The 20,874-nt window shown below is 38.3% G+C and overlaps 1 protein-coding gene across 1 annotated transcript in view; it reads left to right on the forward strand.

The window, feature by feature from the left end:
- The window catches only part of VPS41 (VPS41 subunit of HOPS complex), a 106,340-nt gene that overhangs the window by 33,102 nt on the left and 52,364 nt on the right, over window positions 1-20,874 (forward strand). Inside the window, exons 5-7 of the mRNA XM_079301917.1 lie at window positions 8,396-8,470; window positions 14,070-14,132; window positions 15,095-15,160. Of these exons, the coding sequence (XP_079158043.1) occupies window positions 8,396-8,470; window positions 14,070-14,132; window positions 15,095-15,160 (204 nt within the window). The remainder of the gene's footprint in view (window positions 1-8,395; window positions 8,471-14,069; window positions 14,133-15,094; window positions 15,161-20,874) is intronic.

A 20,874-nucleotide genomic window follows, 5' to 3' on the forward strand; every position in this document is an offset into this window, starting at 1 on the left:
TCCTACATAGAGCAAGACTTGTGAGGATCTTAGCTTAGTTATGACAATAACTAAGGTGGTTTCTGTTTGCCAGTCGTATTTTACACTTGGATACCTCCACCATGGTAGAAATAATATAAACATAGTAATGGTAGTCCATACTCCAGTAGGCTAACATATAAAACCATGGGTTGATTGATCATATTGCTGTACATTGGAGCTTTACATGGCTGTTTATGTGAATGGCATGCAGATGAAACATGAATAAATTAAAGGCACTTTTAGGAGACAGGTTTTTTATTACAATGCAACTGTGTACATACAATTTGCATTAGTAGGGAGAACAGCTACATAATAATCATTATGCAGATCCAGATTGATACTCGTGTAGCAGAAAAGACCCTTAGGTGGTTTTCTTCTTTTGGTATATAGATGTGTGTGTGTGTGCATAGTGTCACGTTCTCCTGAGGGAAACTGCGAGTTCCTTTAGGAATGGATGGTCAGGAAGTAAATTAAGCCAAACGAGGCAAACGTTGTATCTGAGAACTGTTTATTGGAAACTTAAAAAGGAGTTGACAAACGAAAGAGGGTTAGAAAAGACAGGAAAGAAGGAAAGAAAATGGAAAAGGAGTGGGGGGGGGGGGGGGAGAGAGAGAGGGAGAGGAGAAAGAGAGGGAAAGTGAAGAGCTTTGCCATCTGTGAGCTGGGAAGGGCAGTCAGTGTCCCAGCTCGGGGCGCTGCTCGCTGCCCGCCCTGCCCGGGATGCTCCGAACGAGCCCGCGGGGATCTCGGAGAGAGCGCGGGCAGCTGCCAGAGGGCTCGGAGCGGAGCTGCAGGACCCTGGACAGGGACACCGCGAGGATCCGGGGCCGGGCTGAAAGCAGGGAGCTCGGCAGGGACATGGGGCAAAGGGCAGGGCGGCGGTCAGGGACACGGGGAGGCAGGACAGGAGGGAGGGCCAAAGACAGCCTGGGACCAGGGCAAAGGAGAGAGCAAGCAAGTCCCGCAGCAGGCTGAAGCCAAAGCTAAAAATCTAGTCTGAAAAGCTCCCAGCCAGAAGACAAGTCCCCAAAGAGACACAAAAAGCATAAAAACCAAAAGCCCCCAAAAGCAAAAAGCACAATCTCCAAAGCTTCTCCAGGTCATGGTGCAGTTACTTGTTATGCCCTCTGGCTGCTCCCAGAGTGTGCCTGCTGACAGGAGACCACTGGCCCAGTCCAGCCTTCCATGGCAGTCCATTGGTGGCTCAGTGTCTCCTGCTGTCTGTCCCATGGGAGGTGTTGCCAGGTGAAGTCCTCCCAAAGACAAAGCTTCTTCTGGTTGCCTCCTGCACCTGACACACGTCTAACCCCTCGCCCACGTGCCTCTGACAATCAGCGTTGAGACAAATCACAGCTAAATTGGCTCGTCACACAGAGATAAATAATAATGTTTAAATTAATTTAGGAAAAGTTTCTGAAAATTCTTTTAAGAGTGGATGAAGGCACTGATTAAGAGGGTTGTAGAAGTGATGGGCACCTCTTGAAGTAAAATGAGCTTTGCTGTAAGTATGATTGAACACTGCTTTGCTTTTCACACTCCTAATGTGCTTGTGGCTTGCCTGCAAACCATGGCTAAAAGGCATGAAGTCACAGACAACTATTAAAATGTTTAGATTCCTAGCTTGTAAATATTGCATTTCTCACAGAACTGGAGTGAAATCCAGGCTTATGTTTCATGTTCATCCACTTTATATCCATTGGGATGCAGCATTTGTGAAAGAATCAATTATCCATTTGTTAGTCGGGGGAGCTTTACAAATTATACATTAGCAGATTGATTTCTCAGGTTCACCATTGGGGGACTGATTGTATAAGGTGGGTTGATGATGAGTGTCAGGGGAGAGGGAGTTGCCACAAAGAACACAATTAAAAGAAGCTTTCTGAGTGGCCATGAATTTACTCCTAATTGAAGAGCTGACTTAATCCATAGTAAGAGCATTTCTTTCCAGCATTTTACATTAGGTAATTGATTATCACATGAGGTATATTTGCTGCTAGATATTTTATTTTCCTTTCCTTTAAATTTAGGATTTTGCAAAAATCTGCATTTAGATCTTTATGTGCAAGTGTCTGCTAGCTTTCTCTCCTGCTACCTAAACTTCTCTTTTGTCCATTAAGGTAACATTTTTTTGTTCTATAGTGTCAGCTTGACATTATTGATTTTGAACAGTCAAACTTACTTATGTTGTCCAGAATTCCAAACATGTCTCCATCAGAAGGAAAACTGCAGCTAATGGAAATTCAGCTGAAGGTATTTCTTCCTTCTTTGCTTGCATTTCAACAGTGTAAAATTCTGAAGCTGTTCCCAGGTAAATCATATAAGTGTATTTCCATTCCTAACTAATAGGATCTACCTTATTGCCAGATTTGAATTATGTTGCTTGAGAAGTTCAATGTGTATTATTTTTACTTGTACAGTACTGGAAGTATTATTCTGATCACAAAGTAGTTGTGTATTTTTACTTGATTGGCCTAATGCTAGGGATCCTGATTAGGTTAAAAAAAAAAAGATTACCAAATGTAGTGCTAATAAAATAATAAATAGTAGTTTTTTTAGCATTTTAAATACAGCTATCTTTGGTTTTATGACATGAGGTTTAAGATTAAATCATCTCTTAACTGAGTGATATTTGCATGCATTATATGTTCTAAATTTTAGATTCTCATACATGTTACAGATTTTTTTCCAACATCCATTTAAAATACCTTTGAAACAATCAAGTGACCGAACCCCAGTGTGTATCATGGTTCCAAATGTATTAAATAATCAGTCCTTCAAATTATGATGAGTTAGTGATTACTTGTGTCTTCGCTAACATTGAGTGATTCTTCATCTTTTGTAGACATGTAAATGTAGATCTTGCAGGAAGGGCATTTATTCCTTTATTGTAAAATCCAAAGCCTGTTGGTTTTTGTCAGACAAATAAACTCTTGAGTGGTTTAGCTGGACAAAACTTAAAAAAAAAACCACAAGGGAAAGACAGTTGTAACTTCATGCCTGAGTTTATAACATTTAATAATAAAAAAAAAAGCAGGTGGAGAGGGGGTGACTCACAATATTATTTGTGTTCCTCCTTTCTGAAATATCAAAATTATCCACAGGGTATTGGATGCAATTAAATGCAATTAACTTTGATGCAATTTAATTTAATTAATTAGATGCAATTAAATTTGAAATGGTAAGTAGCTTTACTGACTGGCACAGAAGTGTATTTAAACAAATGATGATTAGGACAGGAAAAATTGGAGGTGATTCTGGAAGAAACACTTTGATTTAGGTAATATATGTACCAATTTATCTGTGGTCTTTTCTTTCTGATTTCCTGGATAGATTGAGGTCTTAATTCTCAAACAGCTTTCCAGTGGAACATAGCTCTGGAAATCATAGGCCAAACTGTTATGTAACTGACTAAGAGGAATCTGGCATCAGAGTTCTTCCTGAATTTTATTTTAAAATACATGTAATATTTAGCCTGGGTTATCATGATCTATCATCACTTTCTGAGCTCCACAGAAAGTTCTGACCTGTAAAATCAGTGAACAGGCTAATAGTTGATGTCCTAGTTTGACTTGAGTACTGTAAAAAATTTACTCCGTGTTTGCTTTACTTTGTGTATGTCATTTCCTACTGAAACTTAGCAGGAGGTTTGTGCAAATCAGCAGGTCTCTTTTAGTGGAATTAAGTTGTTTTCCCTGATTGTCATCTCTGTATGGTGCAGACAAAAAGAAAAAAAAATAGGAAAAAGAAAAAGTTAATAGCAACTGATGGAGGTGTTGGGCATGCAGAAAGCTTGTAATGAATTGCTAGTTATATATGCCGTTATGAATACTGTATCATCAAATTTCTGTTTAACAATAGAACATGATTGGAAATATTGTGTGCTATTTTGAATGCAGGAAAAATGCAAATACTCTGGAATCACCCTTTTTTTCCACTGACAGCATTCTAGAATCTTAGAATTTTAGAATATTTTATGGCTAGAATGTAAAGATTATGTAGTCTTAATCCCCCCTGCCATGGGCACGGACATCTCCCCCAGATGAAGATGCTCAGACTTTATTCAGCCTGGCTTTGAACACTATCAGGGTTGGGATATCCACAGCCTCTCTGGGGAACCTGTTCAGTGTCTTACCACACTCACAGTATGTATTTTCTTCCTAATATCTAACCTAATTTTCCCCTTTTTCAATTTGTACTCATTACTCTTTGTCCCATCATTGTAGTTCCTGATGAGTCCCTCTCCACCTTCCCTGTAGGCCCCTTTCAGATACTGAAAGTTTGCCATGAGGTCTCCATGCAACCTGCTCTTCTCCAGGCTGAACTGCCTCAGCTTTCTCAGCCTGGGGAGAAGGGAAGGAGCTCCAGTCATCTTACAAACTTTATGGCCCTCTTCTGGACTTGCTCCAACAGTTCCATGTCCTCCTTATGTTGGGGGCACCAGAACTGAATGCAGCACTCCAGGTGGGATCTCCCATGAACAGGGTAGAGGAGCAGAATCACCTCCTTTGACCCTCTGGCCAGGCTCCTCGTGATCCAGCCCAGGATTAGATTGGCTTTCTGGGCTGTGAGCACACACTGCTGGCTCGTGGAATTTTTCATCACCTGTCACCCCCAGGTCTTTCTTAGCAGGGCTGCTCTCAATCACTTCTCTGCCCAACCCATTGGTGTGTCTGGCATTGCTGTGACCCACGTGTAGGACCCTGGGCTTTGCTTTGTTAAACTTCTTGAGGTTTGCTTCAGCCCACATCTCAAGCCTGTCAAGGTCCCTCTGGATGCCATTATCCCTTCCCTCCTTCGTGTCAGCTGCACCACACAGCATGGTGTCATCATTGAACTTGCTGAGGGTGCACTTGGTCCCCCTGTCCTTGTCAACAACAAAGATTTTGAACAGTATTAATCCCAGTGTGGACCCCTGAGGGACACCACTCATCACTGGTCTCCATGTGGACAATGAGCCATTGACCAAAACTCTGTGTGTGTGGCCATCCAGCCAGTTCTGTATCCACCGAGTGGTTCATCCATCAAATCCCTGTCTCTCCAATCTGGGACAAAGACATTGTGCAGGAGTGTGAAATGCAATGTCAGTTGCTCTGCCCTTGTCCACCAACACTGTAGCCCTGTCATAAAAGGTCACCAAATTTGTTAGGTGTGATTTTCGTCTTGTAAAACCATTTTGGCTATTACCAGTCACCTCTTTGTTGGCCAGGTAGTTTCCAGTAGAATCTGCTCTATGACCTTGCCTGCACACACAGGCACAAAGGTGAAACTGTCTGGTCAGTAGTTCCTCGTGTCTTCCGCTTTCCCTTTGTTAAAAATGAGGATTGTATTTCCTTTTTCCAGTCATCAAGGACTTCACCTGACTGACGCAATTTTTCAAAAGCAATAATGGCTCAGCAGCTTTATCTGCCAGCTCCCTCAGGACCCACAGATGTAGCTCATTAGGTCCTATGAGTCGTGCATATTCAGGTTCCTTAGATGGTCTCTAAGGAGGAACCTGCTCCTCTCCTTTAGGGGGCTCAGGATCTACATCCCCCCAGTCCCTGCATCTGCCTTTCTTGACTTGGGTGGCATGGCTGGAGCACTTGCTGTTGGAGACAAAGGCACAGAAATTATTGAGAACCCCAACCTCTTCTTTGTCCAGAGTAGCCAGCTCTCCTGTTTTCTTCCAGATAGGGCCCAGAGTATCCCTAGTCTTTCTTTTGCTTGTCACATACCTGTAGAAGCCCTTCCTGTTATCCTTAGTATCCTGCAGGAGAGGTTTTGCCTTGCTGGGCACTGTTAATCCTGAGTATAGTCACACATTTAATCTCCAAAGTATTGCCATGTGGCTTTCAAAACACATCACAAGAGGTAAATTCCATCTTCCTGATTCTTTTCTTCAATGTTTATGTGCAAATAGCCTATATAGTCGACTTTGCCTACTTTCTACACTTCATTTTTTCAGAGTCAAATTTTCTCAAAGCCATTTGATAGGAAAATAGGAAAAGTGTGAACTGTAGTACTGAGCCATCAGCTCCTCTGGTGTGTCCTGTTTTGTGGTTTTTTGTCTTGGATTTTGTTACAGTAGTGTCTCCAGTGAGGCCCATCCCACTGGAGTGCTGCCAGATCTGCTGTTGCTGTAATGTCAGCCTGATGGTGGTTGTAGGTGCTGGAGTAATGAGAAGAACATGACCAGTTGAACACTGTATTTTAGTGTATGACCCTCTGCCAAGACAGGACTATTGAAGACAGATGTTTTGTCTTTGCAATTGCAAAGTAAGAATGAAAAGAAGAAACGTAGTGAGAAAGTTGTGTCGATGGCAACTTAGAGCCCAGAACAAAAAAACAAAACAAAACACAAAAAAAAAGAAAAACAAGAGCCACTTCTAGATAAACTCAGTTAAACTTTCTATGCTTGTCCTTTCAGAGTGTCAGAGGTGTTCCTGGTTGTAGAGGGAATGATGCAAACATGCTATCTTTTTCCCTGTGCCCACCCCTAGACAGAAGCAAAGTCTTCTCTTGCACCTTGATGAGCAAAGCAGAAATTTAGAAAGTCATGTATCAAGGCAAGGCAAAAATAGAAATATATGTTGGTTATGAAGCTTCTAGAAAGTCACACTGACAACTAATACATCTTGCCTTACTCAGCATCCTCCAGTCTTGGAATTAGCCAATTCTGTGTGTAATATCTGAGAACAGAGCTTTATGTTGGCCACACACCATCAGGTTGATGGGCTTGAGCTGTACTTCTGTGCTGATATCCCCAAAATGTGACAGGAGGAACACAGTTGTGGAATGTGCACCAGCTGCCTACACTGCTAGTTGTGCACTCATACTGTGTTCTTGAAATGTTGCCACTCACCATAACCAGTCTGTGGCAAAAGTAAATACTTCTGGAGCACACAAGTCAAGGAAAATCGGTTTAAGTTCCCAGTGAACTTCTCTGCAAACCACACACAGTGGAAAGATCACTTTGTGATAGGCAGTAATTGCAATATTTCCAGGTGCCATTTTGTGGTGAGACCAAGAATTTCGTGTTCTAAGCACAAGAAAGCAGGAAAGCAAAAGGGCAGTGTCCTTTTCCCAGCTCATCAGGCAACTCTGGCAGTGCAATGTTCAGTTGTTCAACCTTGATTATAAAGAAGCTTCTAGAAAATATGATTTGGGCATGTGTTATATTCTAAGTGGATGAAAGCTTCCTTTCTCTGAGTTGGAGTTTGTTGTTTGTGTGAAAGATTATGGGGGTGAAAACTTTCCAGAGGATGTGAGAACACTTTATCTCCTGTAGGTAGCCCATGTGGGCCGTGAATTTTTATATACTTATTATGTACTTTTAATGCAATTCCAACTGCCATAGCATATATAAGGGCCTACTTCTGACTCAGTTGTGTAACATCTAATGTGATCCCACAGCTCCAGTGCTCTTTCAGTGACACTTTATTTTTGCAAAAACACATGATGGATTTCCTTTATCATGTTCAGAACCACAGGAGTGTTCTAAGTTGTGGTTCAATCCATTCAATATTTTATGAGAATAGGAAAAGTTGTTCTTAAAAGTGTGAGAGACTTACCTGTGGGAAGATCCTTCAGTGATTCTTGAAATGATGAGCTGTTTGTTACCGAGGGTGAAATCAGGATCATTGTGCATAAGTTTCTTGGTACTTGAATATAATTGGATTGGGTTTTGTATGCAAAAGAATATGCATCACGTTATCCAAATGATGTTGTAAGTTCGTCCTCTGTACCTCAGGTATTAATAGCTGTTTAAGCTAAGTAAACAGTAGCAGATGCTGTCTAACCCTGGAGGTCAGAACCAAAACTATATTTGAATAGGGAAGGGAAAATTTATTAAGTTGGGACAGTTTTCAGGCTTTTCTCCGTATTTGTCTAAGAATGAGTAACCCTATGTTGCAATTCAATACCTTCTAATATTGCTGAGAGCAGCATTAGAGCCAAAAAGAAAAGTAAGAGAAGGAATTTTAAGAAAGAAATAGCTGCAAGCCTAGCCATCAAACCAAACTAGAAAAGTTTTCAGTTGCCCTGATGCCTGTGTGATCACCGTATTTTATGCAAAGTTTTGATAGGGGCACTAATAGCCATGGAACACAGGCTCAGATGCTGAAGGTCTGGGAGCCTGGCACTTCATGAGAGTTCCAGAGCCCTGAGGCAGGTAACTACCAAAGAAAGTAAAAATTTTGGATTGGGCAGAAGGCTGGAAAGAAGGCTGTCTTTTGGCTTTGCCATAGAAATCCTGTTCTGTGAGGGTTTTTTGATTCATGCAGCTAAACATTATTCAGTCATTAACGTGTAAATCTTTCAAAGAGCAAGGAATGTTAAAGCATGTCATTGGTGATGTAATTTTAAAAATATTTTTTTCTTTGTTTTCATTCCCTAGAGCCCAGTGAAGATAAATCAGATCAGCCTGGATGAAAGTGGAGAACACATGGGTGTTTGCTCAGAAGATGGGAAGGTACAACAAATCTATTTATATATTTTATGAGGTAGCAGGTAGTCCTAGTATTACACTAGGATGATTGTGATAACCTATGAAGTTTCCTGCATTTAGCACCACTACTTTGACCATGCATTTTGAGAACTGAACTCACCTTTGAATACTCAAAATTAAAGTCAAATATATTTTGCACAAGTATGCTGTAGGAGAAGTATTTACAAGAATGTCAATAATGTAACTGCTATTAAGCTGATTAACAGCTGTGACAGGAGGACATGTCAACTTAATCATTACTGCTGTGCCAGTTATACTTCAGTGACTACTCTGCTGTTCCTGCAAGACAGTAGTTTAATGCCTTTCTGCTATAAATCCACAAAATTGGATTTTGTGGACATGATTTCTGTGGGCTGGTGGTTTTCATTTTCACACACTTTATGAATGTTTCTCTTGAATTACAGAATCTTTTGATAAACAATCATAGTTTATCAGAAGAATAAAGTGTCTTACAACAGCCACATTAAATAAATGTAAAATCAATATATGTACAGTTTCCTAAAAAACTGACACCTACTTCCTTGACTGAGGACATATATCATTTGTGTAGTGTATAACTAACAATTATCAGTGCTCCTCTGGAATGTTGAGCTGTGACATTTAGTGGTTTTGGTGATTGATTTTCCAGTTATAAGAATGTCTTTTTGTTTTTTCAGTCGATGACAGTGTTTTCTAATGTTGGTTTGCAATGATAACATTCTGATGCACAGAGGGTATTCAGACTTCTATTTTAATATTGTGCCCATTTACAAGTGCAGTGCATTAAAAATAATTTAAATAATTTCTCAATATCCAATTTACTTAGGAGAATATTTCTTGCACAGTGGACTTGGGGGAGGAGGAGTGTAGATAATCTTAATGTTGCATTCAGTAGAAGTTCTTTAAATTAAGCTGGATTTTGCAGTTAGAAAAGTGGGGAACCAACCTTTTTAGACTGTATGCATTTGTGCTTTTTCATTCCAAATAGGTTTTTCTTTTTCCTCTCAACAGGCAGGCAGACAGTTTGTGTATCCAGGCCTTTTGTTTCTGAGAGATATCTTGATGTCAGTATCTTGACACAGTAATTAGGATACTAGTGCCTATCAAAGTGGTTGTAGAATTTTACATCCTGTGTGAAACACCACAAGAGTATCCTATTTGTCTAAGCAAGATAAGGCAAAGGTCAGTAATTGTGCAAGCTAATAAAAATGTTGAGCTAGCACTGTTGGTTTAGGTTTTCCTTTGGTGTTGGGGAGCAAGCACTTGCTGTTGCTGTAAGGGCTCCTCAGGCGTGGATGACTAATAATCCTAATTAATCAGTAATCCACTATGCTGCAGTGAGACTGCAAGCCATACATATATTTTTGTATACTAAATTAATATTAAATATACTTACTTAGTTTCAGAAATACTGAAAACCCCACAATCCCTACTCTGGTTTGACTCTGTTTGAAAATACTTCGTACTTGAAATGGTGACTCTGTCTTCATTTAGTGAAATAGTGATTGTGGATCCAGTGTGTGACGTTACATACTTTACAAGGCAGTCTAAAATACAGTCCTGGCCACAGGGATGGAGTATCACAGGTACACTGTTCAGCATATTTGCACTCAGAGAGTCCAGGAACATTGATGCTTCACCATATCCTACACTTGTGAAAAACTCATCTGGAAATTTGAAAGATCTCTGGGTATTTTAGATTTTCCACATGATCCAGAAAGGTTCATGTCTGTGAAATAATGCACTCCTAAAATTGATTAAAATACATACTTGTATGTTGTGCTACTGTATAAGAAAATAGCAGATGCCCAGCCAGATAATGGAGCACTTCTAGGTTCTGAGAATAACAAAAGTGTAACTTTGATTCCTTATAGCTCTTTCTTTACTACATTGGGAGTGTTGATATTGTAAGAAGTTAAAATACTTGTACAAGTAGTTAGAAAGTTGTTATTAACTTGATTAAATATGTAGAAGTGGTAAAATCCTTTTTTAAAAAAGCAAGAGAGAAGAAACTGTAAAGCAGTAAAGTAAAACAAGTTTAGTTTTCTTAAATCAAATTTAAACAAAAAAGCAGATGTGATGAAGTGACCTGGTAATTTTGAGTCAGCTGCAAGTATATTCAACCAATTAATGAAGATATGTTCTCTTTTGCAATAAGCAGAATGTATTTTCACATGTCAAAGTGGATCCAATATGACAGAAATGGAAACCATTTATTTTCTTAAGGGAAGGCCTTCTTATGAGAACATCTTCCTCATATCTGTTCTGCTGGACAATATATTTTATTTTACTACTTCTTTTTTCTGATTCCCAGACTAGATTTGATCTAGTTGTATGGACTGGGGGGAGAGCACAGAAGCACAATACAATTTTCTAACCCTCAGTCAGCATCCAGACCCAATATCAAAACCTGTCACATGGATGTCATACATGTCCAACAAATGCTTTGGGAGCCTCTTCCAACTTTTCTGTACGACACGTTTGGTTCTTAGAAAACTTCCTTTCTAATGAAGTCAGCTGCAGCTCATCACCACTGGCATGGAAAGGAGCAGAAATCATAACCAACACCAGCCCTCTAGTCTAACTCCTGGGTACTGTGATGTTAAGGTATAAGAGAATTTTGGTGCTCAAATAAATAGAACAGGAAACAGGCTTGCATCTTCAGAATTGTGGAGATATGTAGATTAGTTTTTTGTGTTACTTTTGTATGTATTAATTGTACACTATCTTGAAAAACCTGGATTTTGAAAAACGTCCCAATTTTACTGAGACTTCCATGTCATTACATAAGAGTGTAATTGGTGTCCTTATTGTAGCTTTTTTTATATGAAGAAACATGAATTATATTGAAAACCCATTTGCTTGCATGTTTTAGTGTCATCTCTAATGCCTGTAAGAACATTGATGTTAAGAATATCCATAAGAATTATTAAGAAGTATTACATTGATAAATTTTCAAGAAATGTGACTTGTTTTCCTGCCCTTTGGTCCCTCAATGTTGTTTGCTTCTACATGTGGAAGCAAAGAAGCAGCTAAGTCTGAATGCACTGCAGTGGTGGGTTCTGGATATTTAAAATCAGATAGGACTAGAAAAATGTAGTGGAATCATAAAATCCTTTTTCCAGCTTCCTAAGAGCATCGTGAACAGAGTGGGCATGGAAAGTAGAAATAGATAAATCTAATATAGGTTTGTAATAGCAAAAGAATCACTCCTTTCTGAAGAATGTGAGACATTAAGAAGTAATAAACTGTTAGATGATGTCCCTAGAGTAACCATGATAACATGTAATTTTTGCAGAGTTGTTTTTTCCTCTTAACTCATTCCATTTTGCTGTCATGCTATAAAAGAAATATCATATTGCCATATTCAGTGATATATTAGGAAAATGTTCAAGGCATCAATGCTAATTTTGATTAATTACTTTTGATTTGAGAGGGCTGTTTTGTAATTTTTGAGGATTCTGCTTTCACAGAATTTGCAGTGTTATGTTTTAACCATGTATTTTCCTTTTTTCTCCTTTCTTTTTTCTGTCGTATTTTCTCTTACCTCTGTTTCTTACTTTGTGTAGGCTGTTGTATTGAATATGATGTGCCAACTGATGAAAACAAAAACCCAGAAAGCAAAATCCTCTAGACATCAGCCCAGAGGTTTTCTAGGCTTACAGCCAGGTCCAATTCAAATACAACCCTTTGGCTGGCTTACATAATCACAGCTTTGTGATACATCTCACAGTCTCCAAATATTGATTTTTCTAATCCTTTGGAGCAGTAGCTCAGCCCTGCACAGTGCATTCAGAAGTATTTTTAAAGCGTGTTGTTAGAGGCAGTATATTCGCTAATGAGTAATGGACTGAGCTGATAATGCTGCTTAGGAGATGTATCCAGGAGACAAGCTTGAAAGGAAAATGAGATGGTTGGAGATGTTTTTAACTTCACTGAGACTGCTGAACTTTGAGCCACTCTAAGGATGTCCTGGTTCCTTGCTGATGGCTTAGTTCCTCTTGTAGTTTTCCTGAAGTTTAATAATTTTACTCTGTCTTCTTGACTGTCTGCAGGAATTCTGGGGGTTCTTGTGCTCTGAATTGATCTTTATAGAACAATTAAGCCTCACTTTTTGTGGCCCATTACTCATACTTACTGACTTTATTCTTCAGATCTTTCTCTAAAGGGATTTACATTTTATCTTTACTATTATTTTTTCATTTTTTTGCCCTGAAAGAATCATGATGGGAAGAAAGAAATAAGGTTAGAAGATCTTTTAGAACTTTTGAGTCCAATTCTGAATATGTAGAGCAGAGTTACTGAAGTGATTACCTTTTATACAAATTTTTCCAGGAAATAATGAGAGCCTGTCTGAGAGCCTTCTTAAGTAGATTTGCTGTCAGATACATTTCCTCACTGATCACTCCATGGGATGCTCTTTTTTCTCCCTTCCTCCTGTGGGTGTCCATACCTCCTCAAATGAGTTTGTTTCAACAGTTTCTGACAGTGGGTGGAGACCTCTTAAAAATGTAATGAAAAAGCAAACTGGTTATTACTCTTTCTGGAAATCATATTTAGTAAATCAGTTACTAATTCCTGGTCATAAGTTTTCAGCCCCATTTTATTCCTGAGTTCTGCAGGAGCTGGGTTATCAACTGTCTCATCTGAGACTTAGGAGAGAGAATAATGTTTATTGAAAGAGGAGACAGACTTGAGTCCAAAAGAGGGCTGTACTTAAAAAAATCTTGAGATACCTTATTCTGTAGACTTATCATCTGAGTCTAATAATATTTCATAAACACTTGATATTTCTGTACTTGTTCTGGACTAAAGTCAAGGAAACATTTTAAAAAACTGTTAATTCTCTTGATAGTACAAACTTTTTTTTTTTAATTTGATATTGATGCTTTTTCAGATGGATTAATTCTGATAGATATTGTGATTGCCTATGGTTGCAACTCTGTTGCTGACGTTGTTGTTGTTGTGCTGTTGCTGTTAAATGTACTGATACCTCAGTATAAAAGAGAAGAGAGGAATCTTCAGAGAAAGACATTGCCAATGATCATGGAATAAAACAAAATAGCACTGTATGCACTTGGGAGGAGGAGAGAGTGCCTAGAAATATATGGAACTTGGATTTCAGGCTGGTTTTGCTTTATTGTCACAAATTTCTTTTTTTATGTAAACCCTGTATTGCTTGGAGGGAAAAAAATCCTTCCATTCTTTCTCAGAAAGGAAGAATCTTTAATTTATTTTCTCCCGAATGTTATTCTGTTGCACTTACCATAGTTAGGTTGCTGTCTGTTAAACAGATTTGATCAGCCTAAAGCAAAAGGAACTTACTGTTTTTACTGTAATTGTAACAACAAAAAAAAAAAAGGAGGAAAAAGAGTCATAGAAATACTTCTGTACTACTGCAAATATTAGAGTTATGTCACAGTAGAAGACCAAGCCATATCAATTAGCTGTGAATTGTTAATTATGTGAAAAAAGATGTCACTGTTGGTATTCAAAATAAAATCTAGTTTGGTTTTTTGCTTTTGTGTTAATTGTTCAGTGTAAATTAGTTAAATTATTTGGGTTTTTCAATATACTTTTTCAGGTGCAAGTGTTTGGATTATATTCAGCAGAAGAGTTTCATGAAACGTTTGACTGTCCTATTAAAGTAAGTGCTTGTTTTAATCTTTAGTAATTGTGATGGTGTTGTCTTTAATAACAGAAAGGTCACATTCAATCTAAATTAGAGAGGGTAATACCACTTCCTTACAATGTTATTCAAGTCACTAGAATATAGTTTTCTGTCTCAATATAAAAGCTTTTGATCTGGTTAGGTAGGAAGAAAGCCAATCTTGGTTTTGTAGGAAGTATTATTGAGTTTTTCAAATACAGAAGGGAAAGTGAAAGAGAAATTGTTCTGTTTCAGGTGTTGCCCATTTCAACCTATTTCTTTGTAGATTTGTGATACAAATTTTGAGGGTTCTGCTAAATGTGAGGTCAATATTTTGCAATCAGTTCATAGCCATTAAACCTGCCTTATTTTAAGGCAGTGATGTACACTATATAAAAGGAAAATTTGAGTTTAACTTTGCTTTAAAGAAGTGAGTTTTCCTGGCTGTTGAAAAAAGGACTTCTGCTAGGTGTATGGGAAAATCTAGTACTTTTTAACAAGAAACATTTCTTGCAGGAGAAAAGGCGAATGTTTCCATTTTGCTGCTTGGAGTCTTCCATGGTGCAGCTGCTCTTTAGGATGTGGGGGAAAGGAATGAGGTCTTTAAGTTTTCACACATTCCAGATGTGACTCACTTCCCTCCTAGGGCTTACTGCTCCTACAATTGGGTCTCCACACTTGAATCTGCAGCCTGCTGTACAAGAAAGTAGCTATTCAGTGTGACATGGTCCTCAGTGTCAATTCTTGTCATACAGCATATAATAAGAAGAATTATCTTCTCTTCTAGGAAAAACAAACAAATGTCTGAAACAGCTAGGCTTTACTTCAGAGAAAGAACTCAGCTCTAATACTTGATAATTGACTAAAGGCTATCTAGTTTAAAAGGTGATGTGGTGCTTCTTATAAACTCTTACTTAAGCCACAATCCTCTTTTCCCCCCCTTCCTCCACTACCCCCAGATTGTTGCTGTTCATCCTCATTTTGTAAGATCCCACTTCAAGCAATTTGTAACAGGAGGAAAAAAGGTAAGCATTCATAATGGACTTTGGCTACCTTTAAATAGCCCTTTGATATAGCTCAGAGGACTGTGTTTGTGACTTCTAACACCTAGAACAAAGACTTCTGCTTTTTTCCTTCTCTTTATGCATTGTATTCTAAAGCATTGTTAATTAAAAGTGATTTCAGGGGGAGAGAAGGTGCATTTTAATGTTAAAAACATGTTGCACCATATTGAGATTCAGAGTAGAAGTAATGTTCTGTCTGCATAGCCTGAAAAAAAAGTAATTTATGTTTCCTAGGCCAAATTTTCTCCATTTTAATTTGTTGAAGTGGAAGCAGTTAGACATTAAAACTGATCTTTTACAAAGCATGTTGACCTGTGGGTGATTTTTTGGGGTGTGGTTTTGTTTGTTTGTTTGTTTGTTTGGGGTTTTATTTTAAGGAAATAAACCCAAGTTATCTTCATCAGCTCTTTTCTGTCCTAAGGGGTTTTGTTGTGTTTTTTGAAATGAACTAGAGGGAGTTCCTGGTATAGTAGAGATCACCCTATTCTAAGCACTTATATCTCTAGGTAGTCTTCTATTTGGATTCAGTTGGTGTTTTGAATGTGCATTAAGTGTCTTATTAGTGTAGGATACAATTCTGACTTCCAGATTGCAGCTGTTTCCAGGTCCTACAGGTATCTTATCTTATATTGCATATTTTCAGTCAAAATACAAAGTTCTGTTTGGAACAGCTTCTTGAAATCATGGAATTTTCTGTTGCCTTCTCTTATGAATTAAGGATGAACAATCCTCACAGATGGATCAAACCAAATGCTCTCTCTTACCAGCATGTAAGAACTACAGACTGCAAGTGCTGAATACATCTTAATTTTCATTAAAAGTTCAATATGTTTCAAAGCATAGCTGTGCTTTATTTATTTAAGTGGTGTGTGTGCTTGACAGCTTTTTCTGGCTGGTAGAAGTTGGTGTTGTCCTTAAAATAATGCACAGTCAGTGTGTGTCTGTGTCAGCCACCAGTTTGTGAAGCTTTTTAGTGCTGATAAAAGGGGCATGGAAAGAGAGGAGCAAGGAATTAATAGAACAGGGCTCCGTCAGGTGGTAGAAGATCTTGCATTCACCTGATGCCGAACAGAAAAAAACATCAGGGAGTTAACACATTCTCTTTGGTTATCTTTGATTACTTGACAGGTTGTTTTATATTCTGTCCTCTAGGGAATGGTATACTCATTCTTAATACATTCATGCTTTGCTGAGAAACTTTCCTCCTCAGAAAAACTTTAATTGACATCTTAACGTAAGGTATTTAGCATTGAAAAAAATGTCCCTTGACACCTGTAATTTGATTTTATTGGTACAGAAAACCAACAAATAAAAACTCTACCCTTATGGTAGAAGCCTTTCCCCTTCTCTTCTTTCACCCAAAAGGAGCATACTTACTTTTATAAAGCAGCAGCAAAATGATTTTGAAAATTCAGGAAGCTAAATTCCACCTACTAATGAAACTATTTTTTTTTTTTATTTTGCTTTTTCTGAACATTTATACCTCTCCTTAACTATAAAGTCAAAGTGTAGTATGGACAGAGCAGGCAACAGGGAGCTGAACACAAGAGTGAGGAGAAGCAGACTGAAGCACACATGCTCAGGCTGTGGATCTCACTGCTCTCTCCCTGTATCTGGGGATTGTGCCTTCTTAAGCAAAGTTAAGCAACCAAGGTGAGCTCCTTCAGGGAGGGGGACAGGTCCTCCTCTGGTTCCTGAGGTCTGTGCACTTTTAGCCTTTGCATTTATACAGTGAATTCATCCCTGATAGCTGGCAGTGGTGTTGTCCTCATCCACACCAAGGTAAAGGTAACAGTAAGAGTATCTTCATTCTGGATCAAACTTAAAAGAAAAGCTTTGCTTAAAGCTTTCATGCTATGCTCCTTGCCTGAGGTTCATTAAACAACATGGTATGTATCATATGAACTCTTAATCCAAAGGCTTGCTGGGTCTGGATTATTTTTGCTTTCTGGAAACGGTGACATTATGTATATAAATATTTTTAAAGTTGAGTGGGGTTTTTTGTTTGCTTCCCCTTTATGTTTTTAGAAACATTTTCTTTATAACAGTATAAAATCTGTAAAAATATATTTTCAGTTCAAAGATCCACTCAGGGCATCCTGGAAATGTTCAAGAGACAGAAGGGGGAAAAAGCCTGACGTGCTTCAAGGATGCACAGTGCAGGTCCTCAGTTCCCTACACAGGTGGAGTTTGGAACTTGGGTGAATTGCTGTGTAATGCTGGGATTTGCTACATCTTAGAAGCTCAGCCTGACCTAAAGCTGACTTAAGAGCAGTGCTCCCTGGGGTAATTGGGGTGATCATTTTGAATTGTTGTAAGCTTAACTCTACTGTGTTAGTGTTTATATGGTTGCTTAACTTTGCTTAAGTAGGCATGTAGAGAAGCTCTTCTCTAAAATGTATTATGAACTAATTAAATTGTTTGCTTATTAAAGCACTAGGTTTTAAAAGAAAAGAACTTCTGTTAAGCTTGAGATGATGTTTTGGGATGGTAAAGCTTATTTCACCCCTTTTCCTAAGTGAATGTATATTATCTGTGCCTAGAAATAAGACAGGTACTGTGGAAATTGACACTATTGCAGTGAGAAGCAGTAGGTACTATACTAAAAGGTGGTGTAGCCTTATTCCCCTTCTCATCTCTGCAATTAACTGCAGCACTACAGCATCATGGTAACCCTGAAATAATAATACTGTATATTGTAAATGACAGGGCATTTCTGTCCAGAGCAGACAATAGAGCTTCAGAGCAAGCAAAAAGACAAATAATGTGCTATTGAAGGCCATAACCTTCTACCTTTTAAAAAAGGGTCCAATCTCAAAAAATAACAGGGTAAAAGCCAGCTAAATGAGGGTGGTAAAGCTGAAAACAAGGTGTTCCTGATTTAACTCTTAGAGTCCTGGTCTTTCCCAATACATCAACTAAATAAACATTTTTGTGAAGTCCAAGTACCCATTATGTCATGAGGGTTAAACAGACAGAACTAACAAAGAAATAAGACTGAAGATTATTTCAGTTCCAAAGTCAAGGTATCAGCTACTGTGACTTATGTAAAGATAACTTCAGGAGAGCAGGACAGCTTGAGATCCCTCTCTTGGCAGAGACATCATCCCTATTAACGTCAATAACTAGACACAAAGGGTTTTGTAATGAAACTCTGAGGAGAGTGAGTCCTCTGAAGTGATAGAGTCACTCTGCTGAATATCTGCTTATAAAGGGATTTTTTGAGTCTTCTCTACCTAGCATGGTGGTGGGGACCCAGCACAAATTAAACAAATGTATTCTGAAGTATAGGATATTCCATATCATAAAGGATTGGTTCTCCTCATTTGCCATTTTATATAGTAAATATTGATTTGCATATTGAGTCTGAAACATTTTAAGGGCTAGAGAACCAATAAAACTGTAGATTTACCCTGCGACTGTCAACACTTTAATCTCTATCTATCTGTATCTATAGCTATGTAGTATATTCATAGGTTTATATATATATATATATATATATATATATATATATATATATGTTGGAAATATATATAAAACCATTTTTAATAGTGTCTGGTTTTTTTGCTGCTGAAGATACAGTGTAAGAACTGTTTTTTTAAATACAGATGTGTCTGATCATGTTTTATCCTCCCAGAATTAACATTTAAACATATCAATGCTTGTGTTTAAACATTAGACTCTTTTGTATTTCTTTTATAATAGCAGAGAGAACTTAGTATTACCTGGGGCAAATTTCTCTTCAAAAAAAACCAGAACTATATCAGCGTCAGAATTCTGGACCCATGCTAACTCTGAAATGCAAAACAAATCAATCTAAATTCCTTTCCACTCCAGGTGGATCAACAGCATACACAGAGAAAGGATGGTGATTTCAAACAATGCAAATGGGAAGAGAAATAGCATTCTTGGGGATCTGTGACCACTGTTAGGTGTAGTGGAATTTGTATGTTAAAGTCAAGTCTGCCAAGGAACATCTCAGATACTTTTTTTTCACTTGTTGCTTTTTAGTGTCAGCAGTTGCACTTTGCGTGGTGAGTAAGTAGATGACCTTACCTCTGAACCCTATGATATGTACTTCATAATATCTGGACTACTTTGACAAATTATTAAATTGTCAGGATGCTGTTTGCAGCACAGTCCATTTTTAGAAAGCAGATAGTCAGCTGTTTGGCATTATATTGTGTAGAAGAGTACCAGACAAGAAAGGCAGATTGCTTTGTAAGCTATAAAATGTCACTCAGTAAATACTTGAAGGTCTGATTTAAGTGAAGAAGGAGTAAATACTGTGGCAATTTCTGTCCATGCATTGGATAATTTACCATAAGTAGAAAACAAACTGAAGCAGCAAGCAAACCACAATAAACTGGTCTGTGATTTCCCTGCTGCAATGTATAATGCACAGATGTATCCCATACTGTTGAGCAGATTAGACTTTGATATGTAGCATGGTCCTGTTTGCTTAATAAGCTTGGTTTTTTTCTTGCTTACGTTTCTTCTTTATGGGTATTTGGATATGCATTTCTTCTTTATCTCTAAAACAAAAATTCTCCTTGTACTGTAATAAATTTGGTTTGTGTAAAGCAAATGGATCATAGTATTATATGCTTGTAATCTATAGTTGTGTGTTTTGCAAATGTCTGTGTGGAACACTTTTTCATTGCCTGAGGTGGTAAGCGAAGAGGATCTAAGTGTATGAAATGTGTCTCTCTGCCTGCAAGACTGCAGGATTTCTTTTCAAGGTGTTAATTCTGTAGCTCTTTGTGAATAGGCAACAGCTGGAATGTGGCAGCTGAGTTATTAAAAGTGAAGCCTAATGAAAGTCCTGTGGCATTTGTTTGTATTAAACATCTCAAAATTTCCAGCTCCTCCATCCATGAGCTACAGCAGTAGCTCCAGTTTCATCTCTCTCTGTTGCCATCACAGACCTCCCGATGCTGCTGTCTGCCTCTGCCTCCTTGCTTGATTTCCCTTGACTGCACTTGCTGCCCTCCTCTCTGTTCACACCCCAGCTCCTTAGACAACATTTTGTGACGAAATCTTGAAAGCTCATCTTCAGCTGAAAGCTTGAGGCTTACATTATTCTCTGCCTTGTTTGAGCTCATCCAGTCCATTCTCTGTTTCAAATACAAAGTATAATTTTTTATTGTTGCTCTATGTTTGCCTAGGGATGAACTATTAAACAGTAAGTCTTCATGCAGCATGCTGTTCTGTGTTAGTCTCTGGTAGCTGTTAATCTTGGCTGTGCCTGTAAATATTGGTTTTATGCTGAAAACAATAAATAGCTGTAGTGATCACTTGTAACCATGGAAATGGCATTTTAGATTTTTGTGGTCTTGCCTTGCTGAGGTGGAAGTGGTGACAGAGGCACCAAAACACAGGACAAATGCCACAGGTAGGCTCATCTCCACACTTAGACAAAGAACGGGACTAGGAAATTACAAGGACCTTTTTCCTAATTTTTTATTTTGTGAATTAAAAACTAGTCCAACAGTTCTGCAGTAGGGAATGGAAAAGTGGCTCTTCAGTTACAAATTGAAGTCTTAAGCCTTTTTTTTCTTCACTTCACTAAAACTTCTTCAAATCTTTACACAGAAGGTGCTATGTTGAAAAAAAAGTAGTGATGCTGAGCATCATTAAAAGTGTTTCCTTTGAAATTTCTGTGAGAACATCCA

This window comes from Erithacus rubecula, assembly GCF_903797595.1.
Source record: "Erithacus rubecula genome assembly, chromosome: 3".
In the NCBI taxonomy this organism is placed as follows: Eukaryota; Metazoa; Chordata; class Aves; order Passeriformes; family Muscicapidae; genus Erithacus; species Erithacus rubecula.